This window comes from Anastrepha obliqua, chromosome 1 (genome assembly GCF_027943255.1).
Source record: "Anastrepha obliqua isolate idAnaObli1 chromosome 1, idAnaObli1_1.0, whole genome shotgun sequence".
Classification (NCBI taxonomy): Eukaryota; Metazoa; Arthropoda; class Insecta; order Diptera; family Tephritidae; genus Anastrepha; species Anastrepha obliqua.
Window position 1 is genome coordinate 184,196,932 of NC_072892.1, and position 20,528 is coordinate 184,217,459.

Here is a 20,528-nt window from a genome sequence, read left to right on the forward strand (position 1 = left end):
GCAGTGACCTGTTGGACTTACTAGCATTTCAATTAGAGTTTTAACGAGTTGCAGAGATAGTGAATTCAAAACATAGTTCAGGACAACCAACAACAATTGCGAATTCACCGCTGTCGTCTAGTATATTTGTGCATACAGACAGTAGCTCTTAAGTTCGAAACCCACTCTAGTTAGTTATGATCAAAAAATAATTTTACTATTTATTACGCCCCCCCTAGGCAGCGGATGGCACATCTCTGAGTGTATACTGCGCTGAAAAGAGTTCTCATAAAAACCCATCTACCATTTGGACGTGGAGAAAAACTGTAAGTGTGGACCTCAAAACGCGCACCACACATTGGATGTGAAGTTCGCCCTAACAAAATTTCAATGCTGTATACGAAAGTACATATATTGGAGAAACAAATTTAGTTTTCTAAACGCGATTTTTTACATGTTAAGGCTCTTTACTCTTGTTTAAGTTCTAGACAATAGTTTTTTATTCAGCTAACAGAAATTATGTCTATAAAGGAAATTTAGAATATCCGTTTAAAGCCCTCTCAAATCATCCGCAAAACCAAATTACGCCGCCGCTTTATTATATCTATTGTTAGTACTTTTAGTTGCTACTAACCGAAACACTTCTAAAACCCATTTGCATAAATTAAGTGAAAGTATACCCGGTGTCAAGAATGCATTCTCATTTGGCAAAAAATATAACTTCATACTGTGAATAATTTAAAATTAAAGCCGCAAACAAAGCGCGAAATGGTGGGGATAAGGTGTTGGCTGAAGAACTCCTGTGTAATCAGAGGACATTGACGAAAACAGCCACGGTCGGGACTGTCCAATTACCTGAAAACATGGCGTGCATGAGGCAACTCGGGACAGCCGCTTGTAATCACGGCCAAACTAGTTTGCAACGCAGAACAAAGTTATACCGACAAAAGCGGATAAGGAATGTGCCACTCCATCGATTTTCACCTAATGTGTGTGGAAAATAAAATAAGACAGACAAATCGACAATAGAAAATCGCTTCTGTGCCAAAATCTTGCTACACCGCTGTGGGCGTAATCGCTCGACTTCATCACCTCCTGCAACAGTCACCGAAGTCAAGGCATTGGACGTCGAAGCACTCATCAGCCGACTGCAACAAAACCAACACCAGTAAAAACATGCAACATGAATTTGCATGAATTTTTCACACCGCCGCCGCAGAGCTTCGTCAACGACTGCTAGGAGGATCCGCAGACAACGGAAGCAGGCGTCGGAGGCAATGGGTTGCGAAAACTATTGCCATTTTATGTTAATGCACTTAAGTTAAGCTCGGGTGTATACTGCAGCTACGCTAAATGCGTTTGTGATGGGTGGAGCGCGTGGTTGGGTCGGTGTTGATTCGCCAGTTTTATTACATGCATAATTTGCCAGCGCAAAGTGCCGTGGGAACGTGTTGGTGGCAACGGCGTCAGTCGCATTCAATGCACACTGGTGATTTCCATCGACTTTCAAGAGTAAGCAATGAACGCAGTTGGTAGTCGGGAGTGGGAAGTTTCAACTAATACCATTAAAACGGTCACCGCCTTTGTTAGTATCTTTTTTCTCACTCCACGGCTTAATATGATTCTCTCACTTCTGGTTTCTGCTATTTCTGGCATTTAGTTGACTTGTTTTTCGTGTTGGCATCATCCGCTACACTACCGAATTTAGTGCCATTTTGCCTAGCAACACTTTTTCAATCACAGAAATCATTTACTTCAACTAATGCCGCCAAAACTAATGGCCCAATTCGACTAAAACGTTGCGAATTGTTCATTGTTGTTGCTGTAACTCTTGCTACCGTCGTGGCAGTGAATTTACTAATACATTTTATGCTGGCTTTAGCTACAATCGTTGGAAATATGCAAGAGCGGTTCACATTTACTTCGGTGTGCATTTAATAAATTCATTCGCAAACTGAGCTTAATTTGATAAGTTTATTAAGTAACCAAAAATTAATATATTCCACTAAAAAATTGTACGATATTCAATTATTGGTAATAGGGTAGATAACTGATTAAGTGGTAATATTAGAACATCTTTTAAATATTTCAAATACATTTTTCTAGCATATAGATTTAAAAATTTTAATAATTTCGATAATTAGTGATCTACTCTCTGACCCCATAGAAAATTTACATTTTCATACAGACACACTTTATACTTTTAGTGTAGTGCTCTACATGCTTTTATAGCAGAGTTAGAAGCATAAACGATTCTGACCCGATTTAGTAAAAAATGTCATGATTACGCAAGTTTCCAGTAGCGATATTAAAACAGATACATTCAATTAAGAACGGCGAATCGCTTCTCTTATAATACCATGGACAAAAGTGGGAGAAAGAATGATCCTTCGATAACAGCAACGAATACCGCCTTCAGAATAAATGAAGGTGGTTTTTGGAATACTAGGTTTGATCATCGTGTTATCTTAGACAGTCAAGGGCTTACTAGCAACTCATTGGATTTTACTACCACTACATGAGACTTTAGAATAAAGGTTAAGGTAAAGTTCTCCATGCGAAAGTAATGGGATTTGAATTCAGTAGTCAAAGAGTATACAACTGCACTTTACACTGACGGATCCATGATGGATTGCGGCGTCGGCGCCGGTGTATATTCGAAAGACCTCGAAACTTCCAAGTCTTTTCGCCTTCGAAATTAAAATAACCTTTTCCAAGCAGAAGTTTCGGGATAGGGGAAGATTGAATAGGTTCTACAAGTGTTGTATTAAAATGGCATATTTTGTGATAATTGGGTCTGGGCTGTGTCACTTTAATAACACCTCCTCCACCACCGCCAAGAGAGCTTAAGCAAGAGCCAGCCAAACAGTGAGATGTAGGTACGGGACCTAGAAAATATAATATGGACGCACTTTTGTGTCGGTTTATGCTAAACCAAACAGCATCCGGTTGGAGATTTACAGAATCGGGTTGGTTTGAAACGTAGTGAAAATTTCGAAATTATCGGCATATAAAAGAAATTAAGTGAACAAAGCAGGTGGATAAGTCGTTCGTAAAAATTACGAAGAGAAGGGAATCTGAGTCACTACCCTGCGGAACACTGGATGATGCAATAAAAGATTGAAACTAAATTGTATCCACCGCAACGCATTTGCATGACTAAAGGTAAGATCTGGCCCACAACAGAGAAGTTTAATACCCTAAACTAGATAATTTAGATATCAGGCGCGAATTACTAACTTTATCAAATGCTTTAGTGAAGTCCATACAAACAGTTCCACTTGCTGCTGATTATTGAAGTCAGACACGACATAAGTGAGAGAAAACAGCAAGGTTTATAATACTAGATCAGCAAGACATAAAGCCATTTTGATCAACTGAAATCAACCGCTTAGTTGCAAGTACATTTTTTGTTTAGCAATGAGTTCAAACATCTTAGAAACTGTAGACAACTTAGATATAGGTCTGTACATTGTGCAAGGGTAAAACAGGGTAAGCAAAAGAGGTGCAGTTTTTGAAAGGACAAGGAGTAGACCATCAGTATCAATGAATCAAATGATTATTTCATATTTCATTTATTTCAAATGAATATTTTTTATTTATTAAGCCATCAACTACATCGTCAAGCATTATGGAGTGCTCAAAATCAATTGGAGTATTAGAATACAGACAAATGTCTGCAGAGGAATCTGATACAGAATGATAATTAGAGCTGAAGAAATCAGCAAACAATTGTTCGGCCTCTACAGAGGAGTTCCCATTGTCCCAGGTGTTCCATTATAAAAAAAATGGATGGAATGCTTGAGCACGAGGCGCCGCACACGGACCCACAAACTTGGTTCAAACTGAACACGAGACCACCACCTCCTGTCCTAGTCCTGTTTTTACGCGACCACGATCCTTTCGATGTCCCAGTTTAAAATTGACATTCTTAAGGCTGTCGGTCGAAATATTCTCCTTTACGAGCATGGAACACTCGGGATCTTTTTGTCTATGTTTGCTTGTCTAAGTAGAAATGTAGCCCAAGATATCGTCTTCAGTCGCACTAGGCAAATATGGAGCCATTTCGTGCGAGATGGTAGCTACACTTATCTCAAAATTATTACTAGAATTATTTTGCATATTCGGCTTTTTAATGAGTTTAGTAGCACTTACAAAAACAGATACAGAAGCAACGGAAAAGGCACAAGCAGCAGCAGCATATGATACTTTGTTTCCACAGCCAAGTTAATCGAGCGGGCGGCGACAGCTTAAGATGTCGACGCAGAAACACAGCATTAATGGCAGCAAATGTAGCTTCGATGAATGCACTGAATATTACATGAAAGTTAAACCATTTTCTACTAAGAAATCATCTTGGAAGACTCAGTTCCGCTTTTATAAACCGGTTTGGCACAGGTTAGGCACAATTACCAAATTTGGAGTGTGAAAAAAACCAAAGATGGAGCCAACGGTACGGCAGTCGGTTCTACGTTTCTGGAACGACCCGGATTTATATCCGGCAAAAGACTGTCACTCCAGTAGCATTCCCCATACATGTACGGGAATATTTATGCTGCGACAGCAACAGCAGTCAACGGCACTTTCAATAGTAAACGGTATTAGCAAATTTTCCCAAAAATTTTTTAAAAAGTCTATAATAAAAGTGGCTCTCGTTCACAATTGCCAAATTTGGAGTGTGAACAAAACCAAAGATGGAGCCAACGGTACGGCAGTCGGTTCTACGTTTCTGGAACGACCCGGATTTATACCCGGCCAAAGACTGTCACTCCAGTAGCATTCCCCATACATGTACGGAAATATTTATGCTGCGACAGCAACAGCAGTCAACGGCACTTTCAATAGTAAACGGTATTAGCAAATTTTCCCAACAATTTTTTAAAAAGTCTATAATAAAAGTGGCTCTCGTTCAGTATATGTCCCTAATATAAACAGTAAATAATATATTTAATATAAAACGAGAGGAAAATCATAAATACGTCGCGCTATTACTAGGAGAGAGAAGAAAGTGAAATATCATACGCAGACAAATTGGGAGGGTATACATAAGAGAGAGAAGTTATAAAGCGAGGAACTGGTAAATAAAGGGACATAATGGAACTGAAAGGGAAATAAGAGCGAGGCAAACTTTGAATTTGCCTCGATGTGAAAATTATGAAACAAGTCAAATTTCTCTTAAGAAAAATATGGTGAAAACAACAACAGGAAAGCAGATAAAAATCGTCTATCATGTGAGTCAGCGCAAGTTAATATAAAAAAAAGCACAAACGAAATGCAAACTAATCGACATGAAATGAAATGCAACGAAAAATGATGCCTTGCAGATAAAGACTACAAAATTGTTGAGTCAACTGCGCGGCAGTCAAGAATAATGCCACAGCCATGCTGTCCCTCCAAGTTCAACAAACTCACACCCTATTTGGTAGTGTTTTAAACGAAGACTAGCGCCCGACTCGTAGAAGGTGATGCTGCTACTCTTTTGCTTTTGTCGCATACTGCTTTCAAGGATGCCGAACTTCACGCCACATTGTGTGCACGTTGCCACAACCAATGTGGCGAAGGAGTAAGGCGGCCAAGCAATAAATTTCTGGCAAGCCATGAGCGCCACGAGAAATGTTTTCGAAGGATAAAAGTGATGGGGAAATTGTAAAGGGTAGAGTTATAGGGATGAAGATACGGCATCATGCCGCTCATTGCAAAATGTTGCACCAGCACAAAAAAATTAAAAAAAAACTAAACAAGAGAAGACTAGGGCGAGTTCGGGTTCGTCGCACAAATCAAGGTTTCAACTCTGTAAAAGTTTGGTGAACTGCAAAAGCAGCAACGAAAATGCATTTCCCGCACATTTACACACACAGCGAATCACAAACGATTCAGCAACGTTTGTACAGGAACACCAACACGAATTCCGGTTGCATTGGCGCCGCACGTTCAACTTTCAACTTTTGCATGGCACGTGAAATGCGTGCATTCGCTCGACAAAGCGGATTGTTCCCCTCCTTCATAGAAGCGACTATTCTAAAAGCTTGCAATTACATACTAAGGAATTATTTGCTAAAGTGCGCCGCTTGCTGTCCGAGGTATCGCGTGCAACGAGCTAAGAATGAGTGAAATTTTTAGGTTTTTGTTGCACGCCCCCTTACAGCAACGTGTGGCGAACGTGCATTTTATTGTTTTGTTTGCTTGGTATTTGTCTTAAAACTTTGACATTTTATTGTCACTGTTGTTCTGCGTATTTTAGGTTCTTTTGTATTTTTGACTTAAGCCTTCGGAGGCACTTTGAATAACGGGCAGGAAGGAAGAATTGGAAGGGAAATACCGTTTAATGATTGGTTGAACCTTTGCCTTCTCACAGCTTTTAAACTGTTAGTTGCATGTACACCTTATTGGGAAAATTTAAAACCAAATAGAAATTGAAGCTCCAACGCTTTATTCATGGAATATACATTTGTGGAAAAAACGTGGAATTAGCCTCAATGTAGCTACAACGAACCGAAACTACCCCATTTAAGATTACAATTTAAACCATTTGGTACTTATTTCGAATTTTCTTATTAAGCACCAGCCGAAAAAATACTTTCAAAATATGGTATTACCTTTTCCCGTTTTCCCATCTTAAATTTTAATTTTTAATTTATTTACAGTTTGTTATGCTTTGTTAAAAGTCTGTTATAATTTTTTTCTCCTGGTGTATACCTATAATTATACCGAAAAAACACTTTGCTTGCTTCTATAAGTACTTTCAGAAACTGAGGTCCAAACCGAGTCAATATTCGACGTCCTCAAAAATATTGCACTGTATTATGGATAATTGTCTATCACAAAGATAGTCCGCCGATCACATGTTCACGGTTCAAGAGTTCATATTGCGATGTCTTCAAATGGCGATGTGTGGCTTACGCTGTCAACTCCCTTGAATAAACCTTCTCTTATAAAGTCGGTTTTTGTTTAAGTCGCGGTTTATCTTTTTTTTGTGTTAAACGTTTTGGCGGGGTTGTGCTATGTTGATTAGATCTATCCTAAAGAATGGGAGAAATAGGAGTAAGAGTCTTCCCTACTGGGAAAACAAGAAATGGTAACCGATCCCTTGGTTGGCGAATTTTCTAGGCTTTGGTAGTGGAAACACTGTTTCTATTTTTAATTTTTTAGGGTTGTAAGAAAGACCATTGACACTGTGATTGGCTACACCCGAGATTGGCTTGCACCCAAGAGTTTTAACATCAGCAGCATTGTATATATATTATAGTTGGCAAGAACTGTGTGGTGATAAAATTGAAATAGTGAATTGAATAGTGAAACTACCACAGATTTATTGCCATTCCGAAAACCGATACAGTCAGAAAATTTTGTGAATGTGAAAAGTATTTTCCCGCGCATTCCACAATGAGGAGAAGTAAAGTAAATTATAAACAGCCATGCAAAAACTGTACAAACAATGTTGAAAAAAAGTTATTCCTACAAAGCAAGGCAACAATTACAAAGATAACATGGAAAACATATACATATAAGTGCTTAAGTACTTAGATACTAATATGTATGTATGTCTATATTTCAGCATGAGATGTGGGTTCATATTCACATGTGCGGGTGATAACGTTAATTACGCACAACGGTTGCACACAACCGAAAACATGCTATGTATGTTTGTGTGACGCGCAAAGTTTTGCTGGACGCTGCTCGCCCGACATTAGGTGACAAATTCTTGTCCACATACCACTCTAATCCTTATAGTAAGCGCTGTGTGATATAAAGAGGAGTATGGTGTTTTTTTTATTGTTTTTATTATTGTTTATTTTTTTTGTTATTGAAATTTTCCTGCATTACATTTTAATTCACACATTAAGATAATTAGTTTAACATTAGTATGTCGCCAATGTGGGCAGAAATTACAAGTGCAAGCCATTCTATGTATATGAAAGCACAAAGTTGGGGTAAAACATTGGAGAAAAGAGAGACGAAACTAGCGACTTTAACTCGAAGCACTGGTTGCAATAAAGAGCATGCGGCAGGCAAGGAGATTAACGTCAAAACGGATGGGACATTTTCGGCACCTGACGCTTATTCTTGTAAGCAGCGGGATTTCGTCTCATAATCTCGTGACACAACTTGTGCGACGGGTCGCTATTGCGAAGAAATGCACCTAGCGGTTAAATACGACGCGAGCGTAAAAACGGACGAGAGTTCTAATTTTAAAAAGAAGATGAGGGACAAAGGGACAGAAAAACATGAGTTCAAAAAGTAAGGTTACAAGACCTGGCGGCCGTCGGTCGTATACCAACCCATACGTCTATACCATTCGGAAGTGCGCAGGTTCGAGTCTCCATACATGAAACATCAAATGAAAGAAAACGTTTTTTCTCATAGCGCTCGCCCTTCGACAGGCAATGGCATACCTCCGAGTGTATTTCTACCCTGAAAAAGCTCCGCATAAAAAGCCATCTGCCGTTCGGATTCGGCTTAAAACTATAGGTCCCTCCATTTGTTGAACAACATTAAGACGCTCGCCACAATTTGGAGGACGAGCTCGGCCAGACAGCTAAAAAGGGTTTGAGCACCAAATAAATATATAAGTAAAAACAGATATATATATATATATATATATATATATAAGAGAACAGATGATCCACAGGATACAATCGAGAAATGGCAGTGACGTACATATAGAGAAAGACGAATAAATTCACAATGATTGGAATCTTTGTGTACCCTGCCGAATCTGTAAGAAGGATTATCTTGCTGTCAGTATATGTCACTGCCTCTTCTTAACGTCGGTTTCAAGATCATATCGATAATAGCAAGTGGAAGAGTGAATTGAGTCAATGATACCCATTATTTTTTGGGTATCAACGATTATCAATGAAGGTAGAACTAACATACTATAAAAACCACCAACAGTATAAGTATTGACCAGTGTCAGGCTCAACCATTGAAACCCAAACTGGCAAACGATTGTACAGTTATCTGTCTGAAGTGAAAATTCACAGTGAAAATCCAAAAAGTTACTCCTGTTTGCATTACAGCAGAAATCTATCTTAGAATTCTAATTCAAATTTAACAAACAAATATTTTTATAACGCTCTGCTAAATACTACGCAAAACATTTTTACTTACCACTTTTGAATGTTGCCATCAGCTTACCAGAATCACCGCCATGATGGCAGGCGAAGAGTGATTGGTCTAATAGATCTTCGGCGTTGTAACCGAAAAGATTTTGCATTCTGAAAGCGACATGGAAATTTCGTTTAATTTATGAACTTTAATTGAAAACTTTCTTAAAGATATGAAAGTATGTTGATTTACTTATCATCCACATATGTAAATTTCATATCCAACGAGTGTTTTGTCAAGAATGTTGTGCTACCCAATGGAATTTCGATGTTGGATGGATGTGGTATTGGTCGACCGATGGCGATCAGCACACGTTCACCTTTCATGTTGACCACCAAGTGTCCGGTGACGTGTATAACCTAAAACAGGATCACAAATACATAACGAAGTGGAATATATAACTACTTATCTTATCGTAATTACACATACTTTATACGATGCGCTTTTGATGTTTATGCTACGTCCACGACTAGTCAATGTGCATTTAAAGCGCACGAAGAGATCGCGATGGTCGGTGGAGAGTCCCTCCTCTACCATATTCTCATCTTTAATTTTATCGGTGGTGCCGTTGCGTTTAATATTGAGCGCCTCTTTGAGTTCGGCATGATCACACTGGTGACTGTATTCCCAAATTTGTTGGCCGAGTATGTCAATCTGAAGAGTTTTAGAAAAATATCTCGTTTTAGCAAACCAATATATTTTTATACAAATCGAATATTCATAACCTTTGCCAGTCCCAAATAATCTGTGATGTTATCCGAAACATAGGTGATATCACCATCATTAGAGAGAATAATCAGGAAGCCATCCAAGGTCTGTTTGATGAGTTGCCTTGCTTCGGCGCATTTGAGCAAATCGAACTTTTTACTAGTTTCCTTCGTTGAAGAGACTGACATTTGGGTTGCACTGTTTGAGTTGTCGTCAATATCAATGTCTAATTTCAAATCTTCAATCAGATTTTGAATTTTCGGGACTGCAAAAAGATACAGAAATACTTTAGTTTTATTTTATTTATTAGTTTTTTCCATTAAGCTATTTATTTCTTATATTATATGTAAGATATGGGTTTGTACGCAGTCAGCGTCAAAATAAAGTGTACACCTCATATAGATAAGTTTTGACTATTTATTGTATTTATTTATTTTCTAACTTGAATTCTTTTTTTACAAAAATATAATATAGTTCTGTTACTATAATAAAAACCATATAAAGCAGAGTTTCGAACTTCGTTATAATTTGTTCAAACTCGGCAATTTTCATCAACATTTCAATCTTTTTACTCACAATTTTTAGAAAACTTTCGGGTATGCAGATTCGGTATAGATCACTGAATTTCGGTATAGTGCAAGTTTCAAGTGGATCAAAAATTCCTTTTTTTTGAGAATTTTTTTCGAAAGCAGTCTTGCGCATTTTCTCCATTTAATGTCTACTCCACTTTTTTTTACTATATATGGAAGAAAACACCCAAGACCGTCGCAGAAAAAATGCCAAAAATCAACAGTATTTTATAGTCGCTTGAAACTTACATAAAGATAATAACAACTATGTTGATTTCATCAGGTTGAGATTTCATGGGGTTAAGAAATCAATATATTTATTGTATTTTAATAATTTCAAATTAGCGCTTATCTTTTTCATGGATAGGTAATGAAATGGTTGAACTACCACTTTGGTACTCCCCAAATATCACTAAAGCATGCAAAAACATGAGACATCTCCAACCGGCAGATATCTACACCCAGCCAGAGCTATTGATGCCTAAAAATGCTACCATGTCCCTTGAGAGATTACCTCCAGAGGCCAACCTCCGATAACCTAATTGAATTTGAGCAGCGATGGAAATAACGTAAAAGTTGATAAGAAGGAAATGCATAAGAAGTAAATGCGACCTTCAGGCCACAAGTAATATACAAAAAAGTGGGTGCGGTTTCATTCGATCTCAATGATTTTCATGTCAAATCTGGGTGAGGTGGAGAGTAATAAATGTCCTGAGTTTGGGCGAATTTTCTCGTGATACACGCCTTGGCCAAAAGATAGATAGATAATACTTCATGAAGTTTGCACATCGACCTGTTGTTGTTGTAGCAGCATAAACATCCGCCATACTTACATACGGTGAATGCTGCTGGAGTGACAGTCCTTGGCCGGATATAAATCCGGGTCGTTTCGGTAACGTAGAACCGACTGTCGTCGACCTCACGGCCTGTCGACCTCATGGCCTTTTGTGCCCTTTACTCATCACAGTACCTCATTCAAACCCAGTTCCCTTAATAAGCTCAGGATAGAGCTGGTTGGATTAACGGTATGTGCCTTTCTTCTGGCTGCAGTTGGCCAAGATGTCCCAACCTTCTTCGCGCTATATCGCTGCATTCCAGGAGAAGGTGCATTGGAGTCCCCTGAGATTGGTTGCAGAAACGACAAATATAATAGACCAAATCTCGATCATGTGCAGATATGACTACGCAATCTGCAGTGGCCTGTTTATCTCAGTTTATCCTTGGGGAGGGTTATAAGTTTTTTAAACCTCTTTCGGTTGTACCCTCCCAGTAAGGATTTCGTCTGGCGTAGCCCCATATTTCGTGTTTACGTGCAATATCTCAAATTTTACTTAGTTTAGAGAGGTTTATTATCATTTATTTGATTTGCTTCTCAATAAAGCAGTTCAGGGCATACCGTGAGATTTAAGATTAAATTTGATCAACTATAAAATTGGCAGTCAACATTTTATTAAAGTTTTTATTTAATTTTTATCGACTATAATTCAAATTTTACTTACAGAGCTGTAGCATTTCGCGAACTTTCAAAAACGCTATAGCAATGCGCATTACAGATGCTTTGTCCAATTGGTTGACGTCCTCTTTGCGGAGTGGCAGAATCTGTGCCAAGTCACTGAAGATTTCCGTTTCGCGTGAACGCCGGCATCTGGCTGCATCACGTGATTTCTCTTTCCGTTTTTCATTATTTCTGCAAAACCCAAAACAAGTACCAAAAATTTAATAAAGCATTCAAAAATATCCGAAAACATTTTTAATCTCAAATTAGTTGTGAGCTACTTGCAAGTTTCGAATAACAAAAGTAAATAAATTGTAAACAAATAATTAAGACCGGATGTGACACCCCACCTCCCTTTCAAATCAAAAAAAATGCTCCGATTCATCTGCGCACACACTGACATTGGTCGGTAAAGGTAGGAAATCTGGCATTTGCATTACAACGTCGCCATGATCACGTTCACCAGGCACTCATTGCAGTCACTGACGTTGCAGTTACATTTTAACATGGCATTCCCCCATACCCGCCCATTGCATGCCGTTAGTAATGGCAATTTGAAACACGTTTCTTTTTTTTGCAAAAATTCCGTGCATACATAATACAGTAGCGGGCAAAAGTATTGGCACTGGGCAACTACAAACTTAATGGAAACAGCCTACAATCAGTTTTGCTTGAATTTTAATATTACCACACCTTAAAAGTTTAATGAATAGATAGCGAACACATTCAGCTTCCACGACTCTTGTCATTCGTATGTGGTTGGCATGCAAAGTTGAACATACCTTGCCCACATCCTTCTGACATTAATCCAAAGAGCATTGGTGATGGTAGATGGAGCAAAGGTTCAGAAGTCGGTCAGTTTCAAGCAAGTCCATGCAAACATCTTTAAAAGAGGAATGGTACAATAATATATTGCTGACGACACTACAACAAATTTTTTCAACCAATATCAACTTATTTAAAATTCATGTCAATGAAATATTGAATTACATTTTAGTACTAATTTTTAGTTTTACTGCATTGTGTGCTATTATTTTGCTTCTCTACGAGCGGAAAGCAATTTTATGTTTATTAATTAGTATTAACAAAATATAGAACATTCTCATGAAAATTTTCTTATATGATAAATGGATAATTAATTTATGATAATATAGAAAAATGTTTCGAGAAAATGAATATTGTTTATATTTTAACTAACTTTGGATATGAATTTACTTATATTCGCAAGTGTAATTGCAACAACATTAATAGAAAAATTAGAGTAAAAACATGCTGGAACATCGTCTATGACGCCGATTATTGCAATGTGCATGTGGAAATATATGGAAATATATGGAAATATATAACAGATGAACGATACTCGTACTAAAGAAAAGCAAGAAAAATACGAGAATATTCGTCGCCAGTTAGACGAGAACAGTTATTCACTTTTGCAAGAGTTAATAATTGGGGCAATAGTTGAATTGACTCTACGAAAATTTATTTATTTTTATTTATTTATATGTAAGAGTAATAGTTATAAATAACCAGTACACTAAAATTTTACAAGAACTCTGGCTACTAAGGCCTTCGGCTCGAGATTCATACTTATAAGACTATTTTAGATAATTTAGAGATAATTTACATTAAGTATTAAAAACAAACAAAAACTTTGTGTTATTCCGGATGAAAGTAACAATAATTTTAAATATTTAGTTTAGCTAAGATTTGAAATTTAAGGAAAGCGTCAATATTATCTGAATTTGCTACTTTCAGATGGTCAGAGGGTTTGCTGCTGCCAAAAACTGTTGTTCGGATCTGACTTAGGCCAGGGCATTCGTCCAGGAGATGTTGTACTGATAAATCTGGTATATTGCAGTATGAGCATGGCGGCTTCAAGGCTCCATTTAGTAAATGACTATGAGTTGGAATTGAATGTCCGATTCGTAGACGCACAAAAGTTCTGATACCACTGCAAGGAGAGTCAGATGGGAAAATCGGTTTAGTTCCACGGGGATTATTTAATTTGTAGTAGTGATGATAGGCGGCCCAATCATGCGTGAGTTTTCCGGCTAAATAATTTGACGCATACCTCCGTAGGTCTTTAGGAGTGAAGTGGTTAAAGAAATGTAATGGCTGCATCCGTGCTTTATTTGCACGTTCATCAGCAACTTCGTTGCCTTTGATTCCAGCATGACCAGGAACCCACATAATTTTTATTGCGTCTTTCTTTTCATATATAATATTTCTAATCATATTGATGAGTAACATATCGTTTTTTGGGTTCTGCAAGGCTTCGATGACGGATTTGCTGTCGCTGCATATTAGATGTTTTTTGCTCGTTTGGGAGGAAAACATTACTGCTTCATGCAGTGCAGCTGCTTCTGCTGTGAAAGCTGAGCAGTATGTAGGCAGTGCACCGACAGAAATTGTGGCACCGTCGCTATTTGTCACAGCAAATGTTGTGCTGGTGTCCGATTTGGATCCGTCAGTGAATATAAAATCCCATTCTGCACGAAAAGGTTCAATAGCTTCGCTGTAGTGCTGTATGTATTCGACCGATGCTGTTTCAATTTTTTTAAGGCAGAATAATTTGTTATAGAAACAGGATTTGAGGGAAACCCACTGAGGGTATGTTGGTGTTCTCATAAGGATCGGAGTCGATATGATGTTCAATTCTTTGGCGAGTGTGATGCATCGCGACAGGACCGACGGCTTTTTGCTTTGCATTGTAAGCTGTGACGACCTTTCGACTATGTTGAATAGAAGTTTGCTCTTGCAGTGCATAATTTTTGGTATTAACATCAGCGTCTTGCTCAATACTCTGGATGCGATATCTGGTAGTCCTGCTTCCGTTAAGACAGCTTTGGTTGGGGATGTAGGGAAAGCCCGGATACATCGTCTAGCGGCTGTGTGATATGGTGCTTGCAGTAGTTTTAGATGATTTTTGGCACAGTGCCCGTATATAGACAGGGCGAAATCAATTTTTGATAATATTAACGCTTTCGTTATATTTATTAGGGTTAAAGTATGTACAAAAAAATGTTTAGACGAAAGATATTTTATAATATTTAATCGAGATAACAAGCTTATTCTAATATATTTACAATGGTCTTTAAATGTAAGTTTTTTGTCAAAAACAACGCCGAGTATCTTAAGAGTGTTAGTGTGGGGGATTATAGTGTTAGAAATGGAAAGGGAAGGGAAGATACACTTATGTTTACGGCAGATGTGGAATGTTGCACACTTGTTCAAAGCAATGCTGGCTCCTGAGAATTTAGACCATTCAGAGATCTGACTTAAAATATTTAGAAAATGAGTTTTTATCTGCGAAAGGTCGTTTAGGTCAGAGAAAATTACCAGGTCATCAGCGTAAACAAAATGACTAATAGATAGGAGTGGGGAAATTAAGGAAGTAATTTCATTAAAAGCTATGATGAACAAAATTACTGAAAGAGGGGAACCTTGAGGTATGCCATTGTGTAATTTTAAAATATTAGAATTGTAATTGTTTATACTAACAAAGAATTTGCGGTTCAGTAAAAAAGACTTAATTGTATGGTACATTTTGTTTCCAACTTTCCAGCGTTTTAATTGCCGAAGAACAATATGAGGACCTATCCTATCGAAAGCTTTTTCGAAGTCTAGGTTAAGAACTGAAACGTGTTTTCGAGAGGATAAAGCGGTTGAGGCAAGTGTTCAAAATATAGAAGTGGATCAATCACACCAAGACCCCTTTGAAACGCAAATTGATTGTCCGATATGAAACCTTTTTGTTTAGCGTACCACAGTAACCGAGTTGAAATTATTTTTTCGAAAACTTTAGACATGCAGGGGAGTAAGGATATAGGTCTGTAGTTCGAAATAATGGTATTGGGTTTATTAGGTTTAAGGATAGGAATAATCTTTGCAGTTTTCCAGGCCTGCGGATAAATACCCTGGTTGAAAATGTTGTTATAGAGATTTACGAGTCTGTTTCTAAGATTGTATGGGAGATTTTTGAAAAGGGGATATGGGATTTTGTCCGCTCCTGGGGTTTTGCCGGTCATTGAACCTATTGTAGTCTCAAATTCTTCTATCGTAATTGGTAAATCAGAAAGGATGGCTTTAGGGCAGGGAAAGGTGTTGTCGTAGGGTTCAGATAGGATTTTGTTCTTTACGGTATTGAAATTTGTATGGAAATTAGAAGAATGTGAATAATCCCTCCAAGTGGTTGCAATTCCTTCGGAAATATCCTGTGCACTGTAGATCGGACCTGTTTGGGAGTGGACGAATTTATATGGTTGTGTTGGCCTGATCCTGTGAACGATTTTATGTCTGTCCAAATATGCTTGGGACTAGATGCCGGAGTGATTTTGGCCGTAAGTGTTTCTAATGCTTTCCGTTTTGCTAATTTTAACTCTCTCCTAAATACAGCGTTCGCTTTTTTAAATCTTACAAGGTTGTCTAATGTTCTACTTTGTTTATAACTGACCCACAATGATTGTTTGTGGTTTCTTAGGGATGAGAGAACAGTAGACTAGTAAGGAAGCGTTGTAGCAAACTGTTTTGATCTGGATTGAGGGATGGCAATGTGAGCAGCGGATCTGATTAATGATTTTATGGATGAGGCCTCAGCGTTTATATTATGCAAAGATGGCTTACTGCTACATGTATCTGCCAAAAGAGAGAGGAATTTAGGCCAGTCCGCTTTGTCAGTTAAAAATTTTGCTCTAAGCTTAACTTGGTATTGGATCGGTAGGTTGAGGGTAGTAACTTCCCCCTGATCACTGTTATGTAGCTCGTCAAGTGTTCGGGATGACAATTTGGGTCCTAGGGAGGCGGAAGCGAGGATAATGTCAGGATGGGTGAAGGAGCCATGAGTGGAAAAGTGAGTGGGTGAACCGTCGTTAAGGACGATGAGGTTGTTGGATAGGACAATATCTTCAATTATTTCGCCTCTACGGTTTGTTGATAGAGAGCCCCAAAGTGGGCTCCAGGCATTGACATCACCAAGAAAGATGTAGGGAGGGGGAAATAAGATTAGGATATTTTGAAGTTCCCTGCTATTAAAAGTCTGATTGGGCGGAATATAGCAGGTTATAATTGACAATTTAAAGCCAATGTCTATTTCAACTGCTAACGCGGAGATGTTTGATGAAATGGGGATAGCTTTATGTGCGAAAGATTTTTTTACAAAAAGGGCAATGCCTAGTTTGCATGAAGAATTTTGAGGGAGTTTGTGGAAATAGCTATTGTACTTGATTGGGGAAAAAGCTGTTTTGTTGTGTGGGAGGTGTGTCTCTTGCAGAGCAATAATATCGGGAGAAAATTCATTTATGAGAATGTTAAGGTCTGGATAATTGTTTAGTAGACCATTTAGATTCCATTGCAAAATTTTCATTGTTTAATCTGAGATATTATCAGATAAATAATCGGATTGGGATATTTTATTTAATGTAGAAATATTGTATGAAGAAGATTTCGAATTATTTAAGTCATCGACTGAATTTATTGGTGCTATAGTTTGATTTGAGAGGTTAGGGCTTTTATTAGTGTGACTGTTGCTTTCTGCATTAAGGCTTGCAATGTTGTTAGTGTTAAAGCTATGTTGATTGTTTTTGTTGTTGTTTGTAACTATGGATAGAGATGTAGAAAACAGGTTTGTATTACTTTGTTGTTGGTTACTTGAAATGCAATTTTCGGCTATGGAAAGAGGTGGTGAAGAGGTTTGTTTGTCACTTTGTTGTTGATTATTTGAAATATTGTTAGAGAGTGAAGGAAGAAGTCGTGAAGTTTTGGAGTTATTTTGCTGTTGAATATTTAATATGTTGTTTGTAGCTGCAGTAGGGAGAGGAGAAGAAATAAGAGAATCTTTAGTTACAGTAGAAAAGGAAGTAGAGTACTCGTTGAGTTGAGGTGGAATTTGCAATTTATGTATTCTTATTGCTTCTCTCATGGAGCATTTATTGTCAGTTTTTATTACAATAATCTCATTTCATTTGCTTATACTTTGGGCAAAGCTTGCTGGAAGCGGAGTGGTTTCCAGCGCAGTTTACGCAGAAGATTCGAGTGCAAGGTACTGGAAGATGGGGAGGAAGAGCGCACATATCGCATGCTGGTGTTTTCTGACAGCGCTTAGCTGTGTGCCCAAGCAGTTGGCAGCTCTTGCATCTCATTGGATTGGAATAATATGATCTTACCTTAGTTGTATACCAAGAGACATCGATTTTTTCTGGAAGATAGTAAGAATCAAATGTAAGGAGTACAACTCCGCTGGGAAATGATTTGCCCTCATTGTATTTCTGAAATTTATAAACACTAACTACTCCATGATCTTTAAGGTTTTCCACTATTTCGCTCTCTGGTATTTCATTTAAGCACGGAGCGTAAATGGTGCCCTTGGAATAATTAAAGGTATTGTGAAGGTCAATGTTAACTTTACAAATTCCATTTAAATGTTTGGTTGCCAGAAATTTCTTAGCAATATTGGAATTTTTCACCATTAATAAAAGATTTCCATCTTTTAAGTCCGTGATTTTCATAGGTTCTGAGCTTATATTTTGTAGGGCTTTATGCACTGCAAAACACGAATATTTTTTCAGGGGCTTATTATTATCAACAGCACTTACCACGAGATATTTTGGGTTGTCTTTTTTTACTGTTGGTAAAGATGGAAAAAACTCTGTAGTTACTGATTTTGCTTTTTTCCTCTTTGGTTGGGGACTAGGGGATAACAAGGAAAACCTGTTATTCCCTAGTGGAGGTCCCTCTAGGGACATTTCGGCTTACACTCCAAAAACAATTAATCAGCAGAGGCAAAATCACACGAATTAGTAAGTAAATGAGAAATTGGAAAGTAGAGAAAAGAATAATCGCACTGACGAGAAAACACAACTTCGCTGTGGAAACGACCGTATGGTTCGGAAGGCAGTCGATGACTGTCTACGAAAATTTAAAAAGCTGTAAAATAAATGCTAGGTTGAGCGGGCGTGTATGAGAAAATCTCATATTCGCTCTCGGAGACATAATTGCCAATTTTGAATTCCCACTGCGATTGGCGTAGAGGTGCATTACTATTCTAACCGTTGGACCTAAAATTAAATAAGATAATTTTCTGCCCATCTCAGATCATCTCCAATCTCTATCAAGCTGGTGAAGGAAATTGACTTCAAATGTTGAATTCGTTTCAACTGCAGCCCTGGACCATCGAAGTAGGTAGTGGAAAATCGATTCCGTATTTTGTTAATCGTTATTACTTCTCCAGAGGAAGCTTAAGGATAACAATAGCAGGTGATGGCTCCAATAAAAATACTTACTATAGCCTTACTCGCTATTTTGTATGCGATTTACCTAAACCTTATAACTGCTAAAAATTAATCATCAAACATTTTCAGTACAGCCATTATATGGTGAAGAGTCCATGTGGGCCTCGGAGAAGCTATTTTATGATTTGTTGAGACATATTTTAAATTAAAAAGCTGTTTTATTTACTTAGTTTTAATAAAATCACTTTTTATTCAATAAAGTCTAACTCTTTCACCATTTAGACTCAAACAGCTGGACGACTTCATTTGGTATTTTGTTTCAAATTTTAAACAATTGATTTTTGAAACTATCCAAAGTTCCTACCTTAATTACTATCCACTTGCAAACTGTCCTAATTGCTATAATCGAATGGATGTAAGTCTGTAGAAGACGGAGACCATTCTGCCGTTGATATGAAGCTTGGAAATTTTTCGCGACAGAAATTTTGGCAATTCTGTCTTTGTGTGCAGGAGCAGAAACTTGTTGGAAACAGAATGGTCTATTCCAATTCTATCTCCATTTAATGAGGTTTCAGATAATTTATTAAATAGAAATTTTAGACAATATTCCGCATTTATTTTGACGCCTTAATGAGTAAAAAGAAGTGGTAGCGTGCCACATTTGCAGCTTGCACCCTATGCAACCACTGAATAAACATTTTGGAATCGTTTTACAGGGGTATTTTATTCCATCATGTTCTTAAAATTTGCAAAAATTCAAAAAATGTTTCAACTATATTTCGAACTCATTTCAAAACGTCTGATATGTAACTACACAGCTACGAATAGGCAACTTCTTTTTGTACTATGTTCTACATACATTAATTTTTAAGAACAGCTTGTTGTCATATATAGGGAAATGGGTTTTATTCTTCAAATATTTTATTTCAATCCATCTTAAATTATTTTTTCACTTTTCTTATCGTAAGTTATGTCATTTAAAATAAATATAAATTGGAGCTGATCCCTCTATGCGGCCCTGAGTTTGTCCAATGGTTCCGTAAAATGAGCAATAATTCATTTCACAAGCTATTCGAAGCAAACCTCGAGAAAAATTCGAATTTTGAGTGTGAATAAAGTTGCGTGGAACTGTTTTGTTAAACCTGTGAGAAAAACAGATGTTTGCTAAACAGTATAAAATTTCATATTTCAACTGCGAATAATAACAAAAATAATAAGATAAGCCCGCGCTATTCTAATTTTTTCCCCCACAACATTTCCAAAACAGTTTCTTAAATCACAAGTCTTCTTCGTATTAAAATGCGAGTGAAAAAGTTTTATCCATCTCATGATCGGAATTTTCAAATGCTGAGATTCAGTTTTAAAAGTTCGAGAAATTATTGTATTTGTGTTTCATAGGTAAACTCTTGGTCAACTATAAAGAAGTTATTTGAGGCATCCGTT

General features: G+C 37.5%; 1 protein-coding gene across 2 annotated transcripts in view; it reads right to left on the reverse strand.

Annotated features, from left to right (window-relative positions):
* LOC129243781 (protein similar) overlaps positions 1-20,528 on the reverse strand; it is a 182,853-nt gene that overhangs the window by 126,354 nt on the left and 35,971 nt on the right. For both annotated transcript variants that reach the window (XM_054881091.1, XM_054881083.1), the window contains exons 2-6: positions 11,864-12,051; positions 9,813-10,060; positions 9,517-9,741; positions 9,280-9,446; positions 9,091-9,197 (exon numbers count right to left, since the gene is read on the reverse strand). In XM_054881091.1, the coding sequence (XP_054737066.1) occupies positions 9,091-9,197; positions 9,280-9,446; positions 9,517-9,741; positions 9,813-10,060; positions 11,864-12,051 (935 nt within the window). The remainder of the gene's footprint in view (positions 1-9,090; positions 9,198-9,279; positions 9,447-9,516; positions 9,742-9,812; positions 10,061-11,863; positions 12,052-20,528) is intronic.